We start from the raw sequence: 14653 nt of genomic DNA on the forward strand, positions 1-14653 counted from the left end.
AAGTCTTCTTCTTTGGGTTTTTTTTTTTTTTATAACGGGTAAAATCACAGAGAACTTTCTGCGGGCAGTGACCACAACGGTGTTTAGCAGAAGAGCTGTCCCTGTTTCTCTCTCTTTCTTTTTTATCTCTGCTTGGTAAGAACACAAAACAAAAGCTATTTAACTTTTATTTTATTTTAATTTATTTTATAATGCAATTTGATTTTGTCATTTTTCTTTAATTTTTTGAAATTCCATTTTCGTCCCTTGATGGCTTGATGAGAAGTTAAAAGAGGTTAATGATACTTGTATTTGCCAAAATAATACTAATTTAACAAGCAACTAATTTCTTTTCTTGATGAAAAAGAAAATTAATTTCTTGAGGAGAAAAAATTACTGTTAGTACTATTTTTTAAAATTTAGATTACATTAAATTTTTAATATTTAAATAATTTAGTTTTAAGATTTATTACAAATTTTTTTATGAAAATATAATCATAATCTAAAAATTAAAAAAAATTATATATATTTGAAATTCGAATATCAAATTTATTAAGTATTATCATTTTAAAAAAATTAAATTAAATTTTAAATTCATAAAAACATTTTTAAAAAATTTATTTTTTAAAAAATTATCAATAACTTAAAAAAAAAAAAAAACATAACTTTTTTTTAAAAAAACACCCGTCGTAGTTAGTTATAATTTTAATTTTTCTTGTAAGAATTGTGTATTATTATATAACTAGTGTATTCATGACAATAATGGCGTTAGATAGCAAGCACCAATCTAGTTATTTCCATCATCACCGTCAATGATTTTGTATCTCTATATTCCACCAAACATCTCTTATATCGACTCGGACGAGATGGATCTAAGATTTTTAATCAGAGCAAAGATTTTAACTTAATTTATTAAAATTTTCAATGAAAGATAAATTAATATAAAAAATTTTAAATAAATTAACATGTATAATAATTTTTATATAAAATATAATTTTTTATGCATAAATATAATATTTACATAATTAAAATTAATTACATAATTATTAACGAATATAACCTAATTACTATTATAATATAAATAAATTATTTTTCGATACGTATTTTTATATATATAAATACATATAAATATGTATATATATTCATTTAATAAAAATTTTTACATTTGTAGATATAAAAACATATAAATATATATTTATTTAAAAAGCTTTACTTATAAAATTTTTAAATGTAGATATAATATGTGAAATATTTATTTTAATTTGTTATTCATTATAATGTGAAGAATAATAAATATTTATTTTTTATATATAATAAAAATAATATTTTTATATACAAAGAAAAATAAGAATAAACACAAAAATCAAGTTAGTTGAAGATTTTTTTTATTTTTTATTATTACTAATTCACATTTTATATTTTATCTATATGAATTGTAAAAGTTTTTTATTTTTATTTTTTCAAAATTGATGTATATATTATAACAAAATTGCTTATCACTTAAAGTATAAATATTTAATTACTAGATAAATAATAAAAAAAATTTCTTTCATGATTGTCAATTTAATGCAAGCAAATATGATAAAAAAAAATTTTAATAGGAACAAAGTTTGAAATTTCTAAAATTTGTGAATTTTTTTATAATAAATCTAAAACATTTTAGTATTTGAATGGGGACAACTGCCCCTACAATCCTATACATAAATCCGTCCCTGAATATCACTCTATCTTTACAATAATTTCTTCTCTTCTCCTTATTTGCACTTGCCATTATTCTTGACAGTAGGCAGAATCATTGCTTCTTTTACATAACACGGTTCAAATACCACACCTTTTCCATCGCTTCATTACAGCCACAAAGGAGCATGATGTACATCTCTTTTCTCTTTATCAATATTGTTACACGGATATAATGATAAAAAAGATATAGTAATTTTTTTTTAATTTTTAATAAATAATTAAAAATATTTTAATTATTTATATCGATATATTAAATTAATTTGATATTTTTAATTTTATTTTAATTCGATTTTATTTAATTATTTTTTTATTTCTCTCACTTTATTTATAAATATAAAAATTTAACATCATAAAATCAAGTTCATTTAATTTATATTTTTTTCTTATTCTAATTTTTTCACCTTGTTTTCACTTGATTCTTACTAATTTACACGTTAGATTGCAAACGTAAAAAATATTTCTTATCTTTACTTCTAATTTTTTTTTTAATTTTTATAAAATTATCCTTAAATCAAAATTGGATACAAACATATATATTGCAAAATTGAATGGATTAAAGTAATTATTTTCATAAATCATAGTGTAACTTCTTGTACTTAACAAAATTTAGTCCAATCCATAAAAGATAAATTTTGTTTTTTATCAATGATTTTTTTTAACCTAAAGATATATTGATGGCATTATATATAAAATAGTATAATCTTTTGTAAATTTTTATTGATAGATGGGAATATTGAAAAAAAAGGGGAAACAAATAAACTACTACTAATAATTAAGAAATATTAAAAGAAATCAAGTAATTGTTAAAATGCATTGAAGAGAAGAGAGAATTAAAATTGTAATTAATAGGACAAAAGAATTTAAATTCCAAATTGAAAGTAACTAGAACAAAAGAATTACCAAAATCTTCAAGTTGTCTTTGCCTCCTTTTGGGGCAGACAATGAAGATGCCAAGGAAATTACTTGGTAACACCTGGTGAACAAAGTCGACCCAGAAACTCACCCATGCTGCTACGCTGTAGTCTTTGCAGTCCAATTTCGTGGCTGAAATGGAAAAAATGGTCACTAGCTAGCCTATGTTTTTTGTCAACATCCAAGGCCACCGCTCAATTTTAGCTATTTCTCGGCAACTTCCTTAGCTAGCTAGGCTGCTTTTTTGTTGCAAAATGCTTTGCATGTACATCAAAATGTTGAAAGTGACTTTGATTTAGGCTTAGAAATTGTTAATCTTAAGTGACAAACCAACTTTTAAATTATTAAATGATTGACTAATGTACCATTCTTATTAGTATTTTTTTTGGGTATTTATCATTTGAATTATCATTTTTAATATTAGAATCAAAGGTAATTCGATCCTTGATTAAGTCAGATGAAAAAATGTTTGTTATGTTAAAAAAAATTTTTTAAACATAAAAATTTTAAGTACTGAGACGTAATTTTTTTTAATTATTCATAAATATTATTATATTTTTATATTTAAGGTTAAAAATATTTGAACTCAAAAACAAAAAATTTATCATTCTACTAATAAATTACATAATTATTTGCAAATATCATCGTATTTATATATTTTAAGATTTAAACTTAAAATTTTTAAAATAAAATCTTAAATTATAATCATTTGAAATTGTATCTTAACATCAAAATAACGATGATTAATTATTTATAATATGTACAAAAATTTTTTAATAAGTATGAACTCATGAGCCAAGTGACATCAATTAAATTAAGAATTGGAAATGTTAGAAATTAATTTTTATTTTACATAGGTTAATATACTTTTTATTAATCTTTATATTGCTTTTTTTAAAATAGTTTATCTATTTCTTTTAACATATTACACAAGTTAGCTTTGTCCATCAAGGGATGCAATAATTAAAAATAGTAGATTCCGCATTTAGAGTTTCCTACTGATCTGATTGATGGTTATGAAAGTAGTAATGTGTGAGTAGTAAATACAAAAGATAATGAGTAGAAAGTTGAAATCAAACGTGAACAGATGTAAAGAAAAGTGATGTGTTACATATAGCTAAATGTGCCGTTTTGAAGGACCAATGTTGGCTAGTCAAATCACGATTTTTTTTTTTAAATTTAAGATAAATAAATTTTTTAATTTTTTAAATTAAAAAAATATTATAATAATATAAAATAAATAATTATAAATTATATATTTAAAATGATATTGATAAATAATCATTAATAAAATTTAAATTTAATATTTTTTCATAAAAAAAAAAAGATTTTAATTAATTAAATTAATTACTTATTAATAAATCACGAAACTTGATACCTTGCATGCGGGATTTTTCCCTGTGAGAAGTCAATTGCACTATCGCAATTGAAGAACGAGGGTAATTTGAATAATTAAAGATCTCCACACGAGGCAATAAGGGTTATCCACTAAATAAAATTTACGGGTCATCCACTAAGGTCTAAAAAACAGTGAAACTCGATTCTGCTTTGACGATCACAAAAGAAAAGTGCATTTCTACTGGTTATGTATGAGACACTTTAATGCTGTTTCTCTGTAAATATCCTTAACGATTTTTATCAATGCGTAAATATTTATGAATTTCAATGTGGAAAAGGTTTGATGAATTGCAAAGTGGAAAAAATAATGATGTTTTGGGTGAGATCATTGAGTTTGGCAAAGGTATTTGTTTCCATCAACTTTTACTTGGTAAAATCATTGAAAATAATAATAATAATTAAAAAAGACTGGACTTAATTATTATATACTAGTATATTATTCTTGTGGAGCTAATGTAGGAGTGATGACATTGCAGACTTTGGATTTACGTGTCAAACTGAAAGATACAAAGTAGTATTTCATTTTCTAACTCAACCAAAATACGAAAGCTCGGAAGATGAAATTTTAAACGTGGAACGTGCAAGAAAGTAGAAAGTAATAAAATCATATTTTAACGATGTATTGTTAATATGTAAATGTTAGTATATCTTAAAATAAAAATACATTAATTTTAAAAATATTATTATATAATTCAATAATAATGTATAGCATTATATATAAATAATTCATCAAATATAAATTTTAATTGCTAATGTTTGTAAATCAAAACTGAAAGTTTGAAGAACGAAAAATTTTTTTATTATTATTTAAAAAATAATTGAAGTTTTCATTATCTAAAGATTTTAATTAGAGTTTCGACTAAGTTTACAATTGAAATTAATTCAAATCATAAAAACGTGATCTCCACCGTAGGATTGGAATGAAGGAGAGAATTTTCTTTGTTTGGCTCGACCATTGAGTGAGATCTTTGTTAGGTGAAACTGTTAATCTAATAATATAAACAAAATGGAGATACATATTCCAAGTTTGATTAGATGGATGGTCAATAAAATAACAAATTGGTTTCTATTGGTGTGAAATGTCAATGAAACGAAACAAAGTATTTGGGTGAACAGTTTAATCCAGCAGCTAAGGAAGGTGATGGGCCTCCATTTATTCGTTTCGAGCCCATCAAGGCTTTACAAAATTCAAGGATACAGAGGAGATTTAAATCTTAATTGAAATTCAATTAATAAGAAATCAAATTTGGGCATTATCAGATTAATTTAATTGTGGGTTTAATAAAATCTTTTTGAATGAATTTAAGTGAGTTAAGTAAATATGGATGAATTAAAAATTAAAAAAAAAAGTTAAATCAAGTTTGCGTTAAAATAAAATTTCATTTTTTCATAAAAAAAAATAAAATTTTGTTTTTTTTTTCTTTTGCAAAAGAAAAAGCATACGTAGGTATAGTTGTTTGTATGGGAAGAAGTTTGCAAAGAAAAGCAATTATGATTTCAAGACCAACGGGATGGGGTTACAACAAACAGCTTGGCTTATTCAAGTTTCTGTACTCTACAAGGCAAGCAAATGACTACCTAACATACAGTTGTCATTATTTGAGGCTGTTTCTTTCTTTTTTAATGGCATGAAAGAGTACATATTTAAAATTGACATTTTTTTTTAATTTAATATTAAACTATGACTTCCAATTTAAAAAAGTTCTCTAAATAAATTAATATGTTATTAAAATTGATATTTAAAAATTATACGTTCAACAAATTTTAAGTATATATATATATATATATATATCCAAGTTTGGATACGAAGGAGAATGAGTGAAGGAATGAATTGGTGGAAACAGCATATTCCTACGAATGAAACCATGGATTATGAGTTGAAACTTGTGTTTAAAGCAACAGAATTGAAATATTTTTTGACTACGATTTGAACCTCATGCTTTAGAAGCAAACAAGCAGCCTTTTAAGTTACAACAGAAAAGGATGATATTATTCATAGGTTGTGCTCAGGTAGGCCTAATGAATATACTATAGAGAGTTCCGAATTGAACGAAGTAAACCCTGTAAAGACGAAATTGTAGAAAGATAATGTAATCTATCTTAAAAAAAACCATGGCCAAGCAATAATAACAATGGCATGTGGGTGCCAATTGTCCTACACTTACTCCACGCCGTCCACTTTATAGGGAGTTGGGACCATGCACAACAATACAAAGTTTTTTTTTTTTTTTTTTTTTTAAATTATAGATAACAAATTGAATTATAGATATGAAAATTTGAATTTTTATTTGAAGAGTAATTATATAAATTAAGTTAAAATTTGATTCATCTTTCTCTTTAGTAAATTACAAAAAAAAAAAAAATTTAAGGGCTTAGAAGTCAAATTATAAACTCATCTCTTGAGATTAAAAAATTGATATATATTTTTAATTTTCAAATCAATTATTAAAAAAATGATATATATATATATAAATATAAAACACTGTTAAACAGAGATGAATTGAAAATTCAAGAAAAAAATAAATGTGACAAAAAATGAAAAAAGATAAATGATTTTAATTTCAAAATTAATAAAATAAATTCAAAAAGGTTGAGTCACTTTTTAAATCACAAAAATATATTTATTTCACCCTTAACAAAGATCATTTTTTATAATTTATTTTTTAATTTTCAAGTAAAATAAGATATCATCTTAAATTTATTTATTTATTTTAATCTTTATTTTTATTTTTTAATCTAAATAACATTAAAATTTAAGTTTCAATGACATTATATATATATATATATATATAATCGAATCAAATTCAGAACTATTACCATTCATACTCACTCTTTATCATGCGAAAACTTAAATATATAAGGGTAAAATTTCTTAATCTTTATGAGTATGGCATGTTAAATGTGGACGTTAAAATATTTGAAACCACAAAAAATAAAAGATAAAGATATATGATTAATGATAATTAATGATATAAATATTTTAAAAGATTCTAAAATTTAATTTCAATGATTTCATAGGCTAAATACAACATTATACAAGAAAAACGATACGCTAACAATCAATTTAATTTTAATTGTGCCGTATATATATATTTTACAAAAGGGGTTTGTTTAAACATAAAAAAAATTATCAAATTCGAACGTTTTTATCAATTAATTGAAAAATAATTAAAAATTAATTACTTATTTTAATAAAAATAATTAACTGTTTGTTAAATGTTTATTTTGAAATATTTCAATTTAATTTTTAATGTTCTTATCCTTTTAAATAATGGAAAAATATAAAATAAAATATTTTTTTATAATATATAAAATAAAAAAGACAATTCATGTTTTGTAATATAATGATATACAAACATTTTCATGATTTTTATGATAATAATGATATGGGATGATAGAGGTTTTTTTTAAAATTTTTTTTTGATGTTTAATAATTACTTTAAGTCTCGATTAATTTAGAATCAAATTGAATCGAAAGAAATAAGTTTTTTTAAATTTATTTTCTTTATTTACAAAACTTGAAACTATGATTTTATTTAAAAAAATATTAAATTTCTTATCACTCGAACCAACAATCATTTAAAATAAAAATAAATATGTATTATTATTAATTTTTAACTCAATCTTATCCTGAACCCTTAAGTTTAACAAAGATTAATATTAATTGTAATTGACTGTAAATAAATTATGCAAATTATCAATTTATTACTTTCTTAATCGATGCAATCTTTTCATTATTGATTTTACAAAGAATCAAGGGTAACTCTATTATTTACAACAATTATGCTTATTCTATTTTATTATTTTCTTCAAAAATTTTTAGTACTCAATAAAAGTAATCCCACTTTAAGAGTGGGCCAAAATTTAGTATAGAATAAAAATAAACAAATTTCTTTTGATTTCCAATAAAACCAATTCAATACTTTTCTAATTAAGAAAAAGTCAATTGCACATAATGGGTTTCATAGGAGAATTATTTAAAAAAAAGATAATATTTATAAAAAAATAATATTCAAATTTTAATATATGTAATTTTTTTTTGTTTTTAAATTTCTATTTCTTTTATAAAAAGTAAGTAATATTATTCAGCTAATCATTTCTGAACTAAATTTACATTTTAATAAATGATTTAGATTTAATGCATTAATAAAATATAAATTTTATATACTATCATTAAATTATAATTTATTGTATAATTAATAAATAAATTTTAAAAAATTAAAAATCTTAAAACATAAATAATAAAAATTGATTTTAAATTTTTTAATTTATTCATTAAATTTATTAATAATATATAAAATTTATATATTAACAATGTATCAAATATAAAAATTTATAAAAATTTATAAAAAAAAATGGTAACAACACTCTAAGCAAAATGACCGACCTTGCAATAATTCAAGTTGAATATGCTTTCCAATTATCATATTATTATAGATCTCTACATAAAAATTTTTTGTTAAATTATTAATAAAATCGTTGATCCCTTTCCCTCCGATCCCAAATGGTAAAGAAGAAAAGAAAAGCAGTTTTCAGTTTATACCTTTTTAATCTATTTTCTGCAACAACCATTCCTTGGCATAAATCCCAAGACAGAAGCCAACAAAGCAAGCAACTTGGACACCATCATTGACCCATCTTGCTATGCTTGCTTCCCTGTTCCAACTCTTTCTCTGTATAAAAACCCAACAAGGACCAATCAAACAAACTTAAACTTAACTAACCTCAAAAACATTCATGGCAAATCCAAGATGGGTTTTTGGTGTTAAGACCTTCTTGATCTTTATCAGCCTTTATCTCTCTCTGGCTAGCTGTGTCATTGCAACTTCTTTGGAAGACTCAGTTGCGCAACAGAAACTTGATAAGGTTCATAAACTTCCTGGGCAGACTTTTAATGTGAGCTTTGCACACTATGCTGGTTATGTTACTGTCAACGAAGTTTCAGGGAGAGCTCTGTTTTATTGGTTCTTGGAAGCTGCTGAGGATCCTGATTCCAAGCCTCTTCTTCTCTGGCTCAATGGAGGTCAGAGTTTGAAACATTTTAAGATTCTTGTCTTGTTTTGACTTTTTGTTTTTCTGTAGCACTATTTGATTAATTTAATTATGCGGGTTTTTACTGTTTTTCTTTTTCTTTTATGCTGTGATTATATGGTACTTAGTGCTTTTTACTGATTGTTGACTATATTTTTGGATGTCCAATAATATGTTTTATGATTTCACAATGTTCTTTTTCTGCGTATATCCTTCTTCCTATCCTAAAAATCTCATTGGTGATTGTGTCATGTGGTTAGCTTTGTTTCTCTTTGTACCAGTTAAAATCTGCAGAACAATTTTTATAGGAATATTATATTTTGGATTCATTTATTGTGTTTGGTGTTGGCTCTTGTATTTCTCATTACCTTGTTTTTGTTTTAGAAATAGGTTTTTGTTTGGTTTCTAATCACTACAAATACTTCTCAGCAGGGGAAAGAATATAGTACTTATTTACAGTTTCATGTCCTCAGGGCCTGGATGTTCATCCATTGCTTATGGTGAAGCAGAGGAAATAGGTCCATTTCACATTAGGCCAGATGGAAAGACCCTTTACTTGAACCCTTACTCTTGGAATAAAGGTAATCAATTCCTGTAAAACTTCACTATGAAAGTTGAGCAAATCAAAGCAGTATTGCAAGTAAAAAATTTCTCTTTGGTGTTCCTGATAGCAGGTGTAAAAAATTGGGAATAGAATTGTTTTGCTTCATTTAGCTGAACGCCTGAACCTCTAATATGACAGTATGCTTTATTTCTTACATGGAAGAGAATGATTTTTATGGTGGACGATAGGTTGGCATTGCCAATGAATTCAGTTTTAATATGACCTAGAGATATTTGTTTTCAGGTGCAATCCAACATTTTATGGGTGTATCATTCATCTATGAACTTCAAGCTCTTTCCTTAGGCTATTGTGGGTTTTTACAATCCAACTTATTACGGAATCTATTTAGCACTCAAATCTAAAGTTGTTGGCTGCACTCCTGCATGCTACCTCTTCCTCTTTCTCCCCTCTCTTACAAATCAACACAAGCATGGGCTTGAATAGACACCCAAAGTACAAAGTCAAGTGACTGACAAATGTGTATTGATTGAGCAACGTGATTATCATTTTCTTGCCGTAGAGCCCAAAAGAAAAGATTTGATAGAGCTCTATAGAATATTTTTACCTCTTCCTCCTTAAAGTGGCTGTTCTGTTTAGATCTACGTTAAGAGTATTACTTACACCTGTTGTACTTTCAGCTTGGGAATATGAATGTTAGAAACTTTCCCTTATTTACAAGATTCTTTTACTGCTTTGCAGTTGCCAACGTTCTATTTCTTGACTCTCCTGTTGGAGTTGGTTATTCATATTCGAATACTTCCTCTGATTTGCTTAACAATGGTGATAAAAGAACTGGTAGGGCTGAGGCATTTCTACTTCATACCTTGATTTGAGGTTTTATTTTGGCTAGTTTGTGTAATTGTACCTTCTCACCCTTTGATGTACAGCTAACGACTCGCTGACATTTTTGCTAAAGTGGCTTGAGCGCTTTCCTCAGTATAAAGAAAGGGATTTCTACATTTCTGGAGAGAGCTATGGAGGTAAATGGTCATTTTTGTTTGTTTTAAATGTGGTAAAGCACAATTTCTTTTCCTTTGGATTACAAAAACACAATGAGTGAAACAAGGAAAAAAATGAGGTTTTCTAGCTCTATTATTCTAGCCAAATACTATGCGGGTCTTCTTTCAAGGACCATTTGTCATTAAGTTAAGATTAATAATAAACTTCTTTTTGTGTTTTATTGAGTTACTAATTAGGACATTTCAGAAGTTAAAATATTGAAAAGCACAAATTGGTAATAAAAGTCAGGTTTGGGGAAAAGAAAGATAATTCCCAATACCTAAAATATATTGGATGCACTGGTAATTACAACTAGTTTACCTGTAAAGGAGTGCAAGATGGGTAGAAGGGCAAAACGAGATAACCATCTTCAATTGCATGAGTGTTGACCACTCAGCGGATGCTCTCCTGTGCAAAAGAGTGATTTGGCAATGGCAGAAGTAAAATGAGGTGAAGCTAGACTAAAATTTACTTGTGTTGAAATCACAAAAACCAATTTGTCTTATTTTAATCTTTAAAAATATATTGGTCCCCTTTATAACTTTGGGACTTTGCAATATTTATGTTTTATATATTTTTTGAACAGTTATGTTTTCTATATTTTAATTGTTCTTGGATGGTAAATACATTGTTGTTGTAGTTTTTACATTAAAGAATGTGTTGCAGGGCATTATGTTCCACAGCTAAGCCAAGCCATTGTAAGATACAACGGGGCAACCAAGCAAAAAACAATTAATCTAAAGGGTTATATGGTAGAGACTCTATTCTAGAAAGAAAGTAGTTTTGCATCATTTGAGCAAACTGAAACATAGAGGTCTACATGTAATGCAGGTTGGAAATGCTCTAACTGATGATTACCATGACCATTTGGGGCTCTTTCAATTTCTATGGTCAGCTGGTTTGATATCTGATGAAACGTACAAGCTATTGAATGTACTATGCGATTTTGAGTCATTTATCCACTTCTCAAGTTCTTGTGACAAGATTATGGACGTTGCAAGTGAAGAAATGGGAAATATTGACCCATATAGCATCTTCACTCCCAGCTGCTCCGCCAATGTTAGCCAGTCAAAGTGGCTGCTGAAAAGAAGGCTTGTGAGTACATAGATACCTCTGCATCTTTAAATTTTAAGCATCTTTTTCCTCTTCTTAAATCAGATAAAAGTTCTTCTAATTAATTTAACTTCAGGTATAAGTTTTGACAGCATTCCAGTTGAAACTATGCCATACTTAAGCAATGTCTATAATTAAAAAATCTTCAACATTAATTTTTTTGGTGGTTCTCATTCCTTTTAAATACATCTAACTATTCTGTCCTCATTCCTTAGGAATTTCAACCATAAGTTATCACATATCATCTTCAAAATCATCATATACATATTTATGGTAACAGTTGCTGCAGGGAGCTGATAATTCTCATCTGTATTTAAGATTTTATCTCCAAGAACTGAAGCTTCCTTAAGCTATCCTAGAGTGCATGGTTGGAAACTTATTGGCCACAACAATCACCGAAATTAACCAGAAATGAAAATTTTAAACTTTGTTTTAAAGGCCTGCTGGTTTGATTGCCACTAAATTCTAGAGTATTTGAAATTTTGTTTGTAATCATTAAGGAAACTTGATCTTATCCAACAGATGGCTGGCCGGCTCAGTGAAAAGTATGATCCTTGCACTGAGAAGCACTCGGAAGTGTACTTCAATTTACCTGAGGTGCAACAGGCACTCTATGTTTTACCAAAAGTTGCAGCATCTAAATGGGAGACGTGCAGGTATGTGGTGTAATTTTGTAGATTTGAATTCCTTCCTTAACCAAAAGTAACTAGACCACCCAACAAAATATTCTAGCTGTGCCCCTAGATGAAACTTATTTTTTAGTGTGTTCAAAGGACACATCAAATAAGCTGATAAGGAAAAATGCAGAGTCAGCTTCTTTAAAAGCAATTTTTTGAGCCAATTACATTCTTTGAATTCACTTGGAGACATATGTCTTAAAAGATTTTCCTTCTCCTTTTTTTTTTGTTTGCAGTGATATCGTAAATATCAACTGGAAGGATTCTCCAAGAACTGTGCTTGATATTTACCGTGAGCTTATACATGTAGGACTTCGCATATGGATATTCAGGTTTGTCCTATATCTGTGATGTTGCTTTTCTATATAGCTAGCATGTCTAACTTGGATTATAATAGGTCAAGCATTCGTGCTTTAGTATTTGAGGCAATGGATCAATATAAAAACTAGTCTGTATATGTTATTAGTAACCTTTAATTTTGTTAAATCTCATCCTAGCTTTTTCCGTTAATAATTCTACATTTGTTTTTCACCCTTTTCACCTTTTCATTTGTATATACTGTTTAGCGCATTATATCCTTGATTTATACTTTCTGATTGTGGAGTGGAAGGAATGTAAATTGCTTAAGTTCGCAACTCATGTTTCATGAATATACTTTGAGTAAATGAAATGCTTTCATTAATCCTGTAAAGTTTGTACATAGATTTCACAACTAGAAAGTATAGGAAGATGAAGTGAAAATAAAATTACTATGAGTAAACTTGATGGACAAACTTTTCCAGAAGACAGTAATAGTGTCAATTTGGAATGCTTGAGATAGGCTCTAACCAAAGTCTGGTTGAGATTTGATAGTGGGAAATAATAGTACATATGCAACTATTACCACTGATGAAAGACTGATGGCTGCTAGAAGTGTTCAGGTTGGTAAATTTAGCAATATAAACTGTGGGATTAACTTAGCCTCGGTTTGGTAAATACTTTTTGCCATGTCTCTAGTTTTCCATTTAAATTTTGCTTTTTGCAAAAAAAAAAAAAAAAAAGATGCAAAAGGTAAAAGTGTTTGCCAACGGAGCCTTAGCATCTTTGTTTTCTTAATTTGTCATTTATAAGGTGGAAGTGTTCATAGTTGCTTACATTGCTGTCTAGAAGACAGCAATGGTAATGGTAAAAATTATTTATTGTTAGTTGTTTCATTTTAAATGCTAGATTTATGTTTAGGCTCTACATATTACAGCTTGACATATCCAACAGTGATTGACCATTTTTTGGAATTTAGACATGTTAAAATAACTGATTGCATCGAAAAATTTTTTCAGAGTAATCAGAAGATTAGCTCCAATACTTTTTCATTTGGATTTTTCTATGTAAAAACAAAGCTCATGTCTTTTTTACATAATTCAGATAATGGATGTAGTTTTTTCTTTTCTTGTTGAAGTGACTTCAGATGATTTTTTCTGATGTTTTCTTTTTCCCTCCATTCTACCAATTTGACAGTGGTGACACAGATGCTGTAATCCCAGTTACATCCACCCGCTACAGTATAGAAGCTCTCAAGCTTCCTACTGTGAGGCCTTGGCGCCCCTGGTATGATGATGGACAGGTAAATTGCTTTAGCAACTTCATCATGTTTCCATAATCTTTCATTTCTCTAGGTAATTTAACTAGTTTTTACTTGACATATTTGGATTTGATTCGATGCCATATAGTTAGAATTTAGCTACCAGTATTTTGGGCAGTAATCATGGTAGACTAAAAATGTAAGTGGCAAACAGGTTGGAGGATGGACTCAAGAGTATGCTGGACTTAACTTTGTTTCAGTGAGGGGAGCTGGGCATGAAGTCCCCTTGCATAGACCCAAACTAGCTCTCACGCTTGTCAAAGCATTCCTGTCAGGAACCTCCATGCCTGGCTTGGAGCAAGTCAGTGCCTCCTGAATTTGGGTTGAATGTTTCTCAAATGAGGAATAAGGCATCTCTGTTATTTGATTGTAATGTTCATGTGGAAGCCACAGCCATTTCTTCTTTCCCCAAAAATATCTAATCAACATTCATCAAAATGTTTCAATTGAAATGTGAACTGTGCTGAAATTATTGGAAATGGGTTAACTCGGAGACTTGTCCCTTTTGAATTTAGCATCTCATTTGTCATGCATGGTTGCATGGTTGATATAAAAAGAAATGTCAATAATTATGTGATTGAT

General features: G+C 27.2%; 1 protein-coding gene across 1 annotated transcript; it reads left to right on the forward strand.

Moving 5' to 3' along the window:
- Positions 1 to 8510: 8510 nt before the first annotated feature.
- SCPL29 (serine carboxypeptidase-like 29) lies at positions 8511 to 14581 on the forward strand. The gene is made up of 10 exons (XM_022875791.2): positions 8511 to 9052; positions 9534 to 9641; positions 10364 to 10459; positions 10552 to 10644; positions 11330 to 11415; positions 11495 to 11758; positions 12299 to 12432; positions 12690 to 12785; positions 13948 to 14053; positions 14226 to 14581. Exons 1-10 carry the CDS (start codon positions 8767 to 8769, stop codon positions 14385 to 14387), a joined length of 1431 nt encoding a protein of 476 aa, XP_022731526.2. The 5' UTR covers positions 8511 to 8766; the 3' UTR covers positions 14388 to 14581.
- The last annotated feature ends 72 nt before the right edge of the window (positions 14582 to 14653 follow it).

Source organism: Durio zibethinus, chromosome 6 (genome assembly GCF_047325235.1).
Source record: "Durio zibethinus cultivar Kanyao isolate XHJ-2024 chromosome 6, ASM4732523v1, whole genome shotgun sequence".
In the NCBI taxonomy this organism is placed as follows: domain Eukaryota; kingdom Viridiplantae; phylum Streptophyta; class Magnoliopsida; order Malvales; family Malvaceae; genus Durio; species Durio zibethinus.